We start from the raw sequence: 7,598 nt of genomic DNA on the forward strand, positions 1-7,598 counted from the left end.
GGCTGTCGGCTATTGTTTCCAGGGTGCCCGCACCAATCAGAAGCTGCGTCTATGGTTTTCGAACATTTCGGAAGTCAAATGGACTTCCGGAACGGATTAAGTTTGGCGCTTTTGCTATTAGTTCTGCGGTTTTGTTTTTGGTTAATTTGTTTTTGTGACTTTTTTGTGACTGTGTGGAACCCAGTTCAGCTACTGATTGATAGATTGTGTGACTGCAGAAATGGATAAAAGCCCCCCCCCCCCCCAATCCAAACAATGACTATCATCAGTGCAGGTAGGATTTTTTAGAAAATTTTTAATCATCTACAATACTGCCTTATTTATTTTATTCTACAGTACATTGATTATTGCTTTCATTTTATGGATCAATGGTCTCTTAGACAGTAAAATTTATATTAAATTGCTGTTTTGGGGGTAGTTTTTAAAAGTCTGGAATGGATTAATCTGTTTTGCATTCCATTCTATGGGAAAGTGCGCCTTGGTTTTGGAACACTTTGGTTTTGGAACAGACTTCCGGAACGGATTAAGTTTGAGAACCAAGATACCACTGTACTCTGCTCCCTTCCAGCACTCAGCCTTTCTCCACAGACTGATGCTATTAAGGGATTCAGGGCTGCTGAGGTGACCTGGCTAATATGCACGAATGTTCCTAGGGATGAGCTCACTGAGCCTTGAGTGCTTCTGTTTAAACTCTAGAGAAAACTTCCGAAACCATCCAGACAGCAATGGAGCCCCCAGCAGAAGCAAGCAGCAGGCACAAGCAGATTTCGGAGTACTGCATCCTTGCTCTGGATCGAAGCAACCGACAGAAGCCTTGGGTGAGGACCAAGTGGGGTGGAAGGGGCGGAGGAAAGGTGATGGGGAAAAGGGTCCTGGAGGGGTTCAAGCCCACTCCTACTGGGGCTTGGCCTGAAGGCATGCAGCCCAGGCCTGCAATGCAGCTGAGGCCGGGAGGTCCCTCCCATCTCCCAGCTGCTCAGACCCGGTGCCAAGTTGGATTTCCTGTTGTTTACTGCAGCGTCCCCTCCCCGGCCAAGACACAGAGCTCCCTTTGTAGGTCCGCGAGTAACTCGGCACACGAATAGCCCCATTGATCAGGGAGCAGCCCAAGAACGAACATACAAGCCACAGAGGAGCCAGCTGGGGGAGCAAAGGGTGATGTGGAAGGAACAGCAAATGACCATAGGACATAGACTCATAGAAGGGACCCTGCGGCTCACCTCGGCCAACCCCTGTAATGCAGGAATATGAAGCTGTCCCAGACAGGGATCAAACCTGCAACCTTGGCACTATTAGCACCATGCTCTGACCAAATGAGCTACCCAGGTGCTGCTTTGGGATGCGTTGCTCCCAAGGCGATGCATTAGAGAACCTTATTTCATTTCATATAACTTTATATCTGAATACTTCTTTTTCTTTCCCCCAGAGTTTTTCCCTGCCACTGAAAGACAAACTCAGATGCACAACTGGGAGTGAGAAGGAGACACTATACTATGCCACATAATCAACAACCCAAGGGAAAGATTCCAGGAAACCTACTTTTTTAAAATAAAAACAACAACACACGATTATTATAGTTTTTTTTTTAAAAAAGTTATTATCCAGCCCCCCCTGTTCCATTAGAATTTTCAGGGAGGTTTATAGTCATAAAATAATACATTAAAAACATAAAATTACAGTACAAAGTTAGAAACAGCAATTAACTTAAAGGGGAAGGGAGAAATCGGCAACTATTACAAGAACTTCAGAAAGAGATTCCCAATGCCTGGGTAAGATCTTTGCCTGGCACTGAAAGGCTAGTAGACCCCAGCAGAGCTCTGCAAGCAGAGTGCCACCGCTGAAAATACCCTTCCCCTGAATGCCTTTGCATCTCAGCCCTGCAAGTTTGATTTTTGTTCTCATTTTACAGGAGGAGAACTGAGGCCAAGAAAGTGCAACTTCCTCCATGGGCTTTTCCAGAAAGGAACAAGGTGAACTCAGATCTCCCAGAATGTTGAGCCCGTGGGACTGAATGTTGTAGGGATACCGAAGGAAGGTTGTTCCCATTTGTATAGTTACAGGTAGGTAGCCGTGTTGGTCTGAGTCAAAACAAAATAAAAAAATTCCTTCAGTAGCACCTTAAAGACCAACTAAGTTTTTATTTTGGTATGAGCTTTCGTGTGCATGCAGGTATCTGTGTCCATCAGGTGACTAGCAGTTACGTGCACCATCCCCTCCCTGTCTGCCAGGTGCTCACCTGGATTGGGACTGCAGTGCACAACTCTGTCCTTGGGCTAAAGACACCATACTTCAGGGACGAAGCACTCCTTGTATCCCCCAGGCTGCCTGGCCCTTGCCTGACTCACCCGCCTGCCCGTTTTCTGCCTCCCCAGCCCCTGCCCTCTAGCTGCCACCTTGGGCCAGCCCCTCCACTTTGCTCACGGAATGTACTACTCAAGGCCAGCAGGACCACTGGGTAGAGGGAGCCTAGCACCTCAGGCAGCAGTTGCTGAGGGGCAGCACCAGCTCCGCCTCTTCTCCTGGAGGGTACACAAGCAGGTGTGCCAGGCGGCCTGTCCTGCACCCACTAAACCAGCCAGCAGTCCTCGGGGGGGGGGGTTCATGGAGTGCTGCTGTCGTCCTGTTGCCCATGCTGAAGATGGAATCAGCTCTCAGCCCAGTCACCTTCAGAACATGGAAGCAAGGAGGGGACCATCTTTCCCCCCCATATAATTTTATTTTTATTTTGACAAAGTGTTGTTGTTGTTGTTTAGTCGTGTCCGACTCTTCGTGACCCCATGGACCATTTACTTTGACAAAGTAATAATAATAAATAAAAAAGAATAAGAATGTGCACCCCACTCCCGAGACCATTCCATGGTAACTATCCAACCTCCCAAAATTTCAACACCTCTTGCGATGGTTTCGCCCCTTTCCGTTTCAACAGTACAAATTCTACAAACACACTCCATATCTCCTGCATATTCCCCGTCTTACCTTAATAGCACAGCTTAATTTATCATTAATAGCTATATCCCACACCTCTTTATACCATGGTTCCATTTTGTATTTTTATATTCACCTTGCCCCTTCCACTTCTTAGCTAGAAGAACTCCTGCACAGCTGTCAATAAATTTGCCAGCAAGTTCTTCATAACCTTCCACCCCATAGTAAATTGATAGTAATGCTACCTATGGACTTTCTGTCAGCTTTAACCCAGTGATTTCTGTTACCTCCTTAAACACCCTTTTCAAAAAAAAAATTGTACATTTTTACACCTCCACCACACGGGAACATAATTCCTGGTTTCCTGGCACCCCTTCCTGGGGACCACCTTGCCCTTAGCCTCAGGCGGCAAAAATGCCTTGGGCTGGCTCTGGCGCTGCTGAGCCCAAACAGGCGACTGAGAAGTTGGCGGGGCGAGTTTGTGGCATGGGGGGGCCAAACTCTGACCAGGGCCTGTTAGGGTGGGAGCTGGAAGGATCTGTGACCTGTTTGGGGGGTAGGTGGGGGAGATCCCGGCAGAAGTGTCCCTCCATCTGGAGAGGAAAGAGCCCCCTCCAAGGAAAGACGGGATCCGCCGCCCATCCATCCTTGGCAGGTCCTTCCTCTCGCTTCCTTTTGCCTATTTTAGCAGCAACGGCAGAGGAAATGCCGGAGATGCCTTCTCGCCCCAGCCCTCCAGCGGACCCCCCGCCTCTCGCCCGCGCAGGGTGGGGTGGGCTCCCTGGCGGAGCGCGCAACCCCCCTCCCCGGGGCGCCGTTACCTGGCTCTTTGCGCTGCGCCGCCTTTTTGCGCCCCAGGCGCTCCTTGCCCCGCAGGCGGGAGAAAGTTTTCCGCAGCAGAGGCTGGGCCATCACTCGACGGGGCGTCGGCGGCGTCCTCCTCCTCCTCTTCTTCCTCCGGCCCCGTCGCCCCGCCTCGCCCGGACCCCGCGACGCGCTCGGCGGGAGCGAATTCCTCGGATGCCTGCCGAGCCCTGAGCTGCTCCCGCGGCCGCGACTCGGGGGAGGCGGGGAGGAGAGCCGCCCGCCCCGTCGGACTCAGCCCGGAGCCCGCCCAGCCTGGAGGGTCGGCCAGGCCTCTTTTTCGGGCTTCTAGCCGCCCCGAGGAGCGGGCGAGGGGAAGCCACTTCCGCTGGCGTCCCAAGGGGCGCCCGGTTCCTTCCCAGGCTCCATGCGAGGCGGGAGGGTGGCCCGTCGTCCTGGGCCGGGGAGGAGGAAGAGAGGAGGAGGGCGGTCGCAGGACTCAGGACCCATCCCTCCGCCGCCCGCCAGCCCCGCTGCAGCCCACCCACAGTTGCAGAGGCAGCAGCGCCCAGTGGGCGGATCCAAGCTACCCTCGGAGAACGGCGGGAGCCCAAGCGGGATGGGGCTGCCCGGGGCAAAGCGTGCCCAGCTGGCATCACCTCCGACCGTGCAGCTCGAAGGGGCTGCCGCGCCGGCGACCCATCCGTGGACTCACCCACGGGCTCCCACCCTGTCCGCCTGCTGCTTGGACCGGCGCTTGTGGGTTTCTTTCCGAGGGGCTGGTGCGATGCGGCCGCCCGCAAGGGTAGATCTGCAGGCTAGATCCGGGTGGGGCAGGGAATCCGCAGAGAAAAGTGGGGGGGGTGCTGGGGGGTGCAGACGGGGAAGCGGAGAAAACCCACTGTGGAGACTGAAGGAGACACACATAAGCAACTGGCTGAAAAGTAATTTGTATGGTTTTAATAGATCAACAGATCGATAGAAATAAAACTATCAATGTTTACTTATTTTAAGTTTCCCCCCTATATTTTTAGTTCATACTTTTATCTGTAACTGGCTCTGAGTCCTGCAACCTAAAAAGGTGGCATATAATTACTTAGTTGATATTATTATTATTATTATTATTATTATTATTATTATTATTATTATATAAGAGGGCTTGTTCACACAGGCACAACACTTTTTCCTTCCCTTTTGCAAGCAACCTCAGGTTCAATTCCAGGCATCTCCAAGTGCGACTGTATAATTTCGATCCGGCCACAGAAAATTTGCACCATGTGCGGGGCAAATCCACACTTGTCTCAGTTCATATATACTTAGTGGATCATTTTCATGCCAGCAACACCCCTCGCAGAACACTTGAGTGGTGGGGAGAGACTTGCCTACCACAAACATTACCCAAAGTAATGTTAATGGTATCTGAAGAAGTGTGCATGCACACGAAAGCTCATACCAAAATAAAAACTTAGTTGGTCTTTAAGGTGCTACTGAAGGAATTTTTTTTATATTACCCAAAGTGCAATGGATGAACACACCAGCATTGAAGGAGCCAAAAGAGTGGCACCTTTCTCTGCCAGTTGTGCAGAGGCGCAATTCTGGTGTAGGAAATTCATGTTATGGACTCCGTCTATGTGCCCAAGATTTTTTTGACTCCAGAGGGGCACACAAATGGGCAATTTGTGGCAGCATGGAGAAAACTTCCTATCTCGGCCGTTGCACTAGCTTGATTCATACCACTGCTGTGGCAGAGTTAACACTTTTCCATAGCAAAACCCTACAGCACACAAACTTCTTTCTTGGGACGGACATGATGGGAAGTCTATGCTTTCCATTGGTGCTCCCAAAAAAGCTCGGCTGATATGAAAAGTGTACCCATTTCACAGAATTCAGATGGCATTGATACCAACTGGGATCCAATCATAGGAAAGCGACCACCACCACTGTTCTGGTAAACGTGAACTGGGCCATACGGTTCCCTCTGTAATAAAAAGCAAGTAAACTAACCTACACAAAGACCCAGTGATATGCACTCTGGCCCACTTAGCTGCTCTGGGATGTGGCCAAACATTGCACACACCATAACCATATTATCAGCACTCCACTCGGCAGTCATGAGAATTTTTGCAGGAATGATGCCCAGATTTGGCATGCAGCAACTGATGAGGCTGTGTTTGGGGGACACAGAAAGTGGAGAAAGAAGATACTGTAGAAAGTTTTTCCCTCTCTATTTTCAAGCACAGCATCCTCCAAGAACTGCTGACAGGCAGGAGTCAAAATGATAGGCTTCTGGCTGGCATCTTTTCTCAGGAGACAATGGAAGAGTGTGCCTTCGGGGCTGAAGTCAGACCTTTGCAGAGTTACAGTGCCTGCTGTGGCTGCAGAGACCGATATGGGAGAGACATGTTTTGTTGCAGAAGGGGCAGTTGAAGGTATCTGATTGTGCCAAAGCAGATGCATTCTCTCTGCACTCCTCCCATTGGTCATTCTTCCACTGCTCACTGCTGCAGATACACAAACAGGTGCTGTGTTCGTCTGCAAGGGATCGCTAGCTGGCAGGGTTAAGGTTGCCAGCCTTTGTGTCACACCTGCAGACGTCTTTGTAACGCAGAGTTGGTCTGCCAACAGGTCTGATCCCCGTACAGCATGTCCTTGAGGGTCCTGACATCTTGCATACTGTGGACATGACCCAAGCCAGCGTTGACGCCACTGAGTGAGGAGTGCAAACAAGGCGGGAATGTGGGCTTGGGCGAGCACAGCTTTGTTTGAGACTCTGGCTTGCCATGCGATGCCCAAAATCTTCCCGACGCAGTGCGTGTGGCATCGCTCCTGGCGGATCTAAGTTGCCCATGTCTCGCTACCAGAAAGCAGCATGTTCCAAGGTGCAAGCCTGCTAGACCTTCATTTTGGTATGCCTGTAATGAAATTCACAGCTACGAGATGGTGACTGCCACTAGTTCAAATTAAAGGGGAACTGGATAAATACATGTAGAATAAATGTGTGTTGGTCTGCCGTAGTTGAAACAAAACAAAACAAAAAATCCTTCCGGTAGGAATTTTTTTATTTTGGATAAATACATGTAGGAGAGATCTGATAAATGGCTACTAGTCATGATGCTTATATATTACCTCCAGTATCAAAGGCAACAAGCTACTCCCAGTTGCGGGACAAGTTGTGTTCCTACAGGTGCTCTTGGAAGCATCGGCTTAACGACTGAAGGAAACAGAATGCAGGGCTAGACAGGCTGTTTGGGACCAATGGTAGGAATTGGATAAAGCCCACCTCGCTTCTTGCCAGCCTTTCTGCACCCGCTCCACAAGGTGAAGCTGACAGACTGCAAGAATTAAGTAGAAGAATTCATTTCTGCGATTTGTAAACTATGTCCTATTAATACACATTAGCATATTGGCAGCTGCATCACACTGCTGGCTTCTGTCTGACTTTTCATCAACTACAATCCAGAGATCCTCTTCACACGTACAGTATGACAGCCAAGCTATGCCTCCCACATCCTATAGCTATGCAGTTGTACATGCATACACAAAGAGAGCCAAATGCTGACAAGGCTAGGATTGTGCTACAATAAATATATTTGAACCTGTATAGACTAGCCACCAGGTGAACCTTAGCTCATGTTGCTTGTGGGCTAAGTTGCCTACCGCTGAAAAAAATGTCTTGCTCTTTGCTGGGAAGACACTTGCAACCGACACATTTTGCTTTTCATACGGGATAGATGTTTTTCAGAAAGCACTAGCACCTGAACTCTCCGTGTGTTTTTTAATCACATAAACACCCCTGTGGCGAGCTCCCCTGCCCATTAGTAGGGCATGATCTTTCATGCATTTCCCTGAATTTGAGCCTCTGAGACAGT

At 49.8% G+C, this 7,598-nt stretch overlaps 1 protein-coding gene across 1 annotated transcript in view; it reads right to left on the reverse strand.

Annotated features, from left to right (window-relative positions):
* The window catches only part of SYDE1 (synapse defective Rho GTPase activating protein 1), a 25,186-nt gene extending 20,383 nt beyond the window's left edge, over positions 1 to 4,803 (reverse strand). The window contains exon 1 of the mRNA XM_060268727.2: positions 3,747 to 4,803. Coding sequence (XP_060124710.2) covers positions 3,747 to 3,837 — 91 coding nt within the window. The 5' untranslated portion in view covers positions 3,838 to 4,803. The remainder of the gene's footprint in view (positions 1 to 3,746) is intronic.
* Positions 4,804 to 7,598: the final 2,795 nt, after the last annotated feature.

The sequence above is a fragment of the Zootoca vivipara genome, chromosome 15, assembly GCF_965207765.1.
Source record: "Zootoca vivipara chromosome 15, rZooViv2.hap1.1, whole genome shotgun sequence".
Classification (NCBI taxonomy): domain Eukaryota; kingdom Metazoa; phylum Chordata; class Lepidosauria; order Squamata; family Lacertidae; genus Zootoca; species Zootoca vivipara.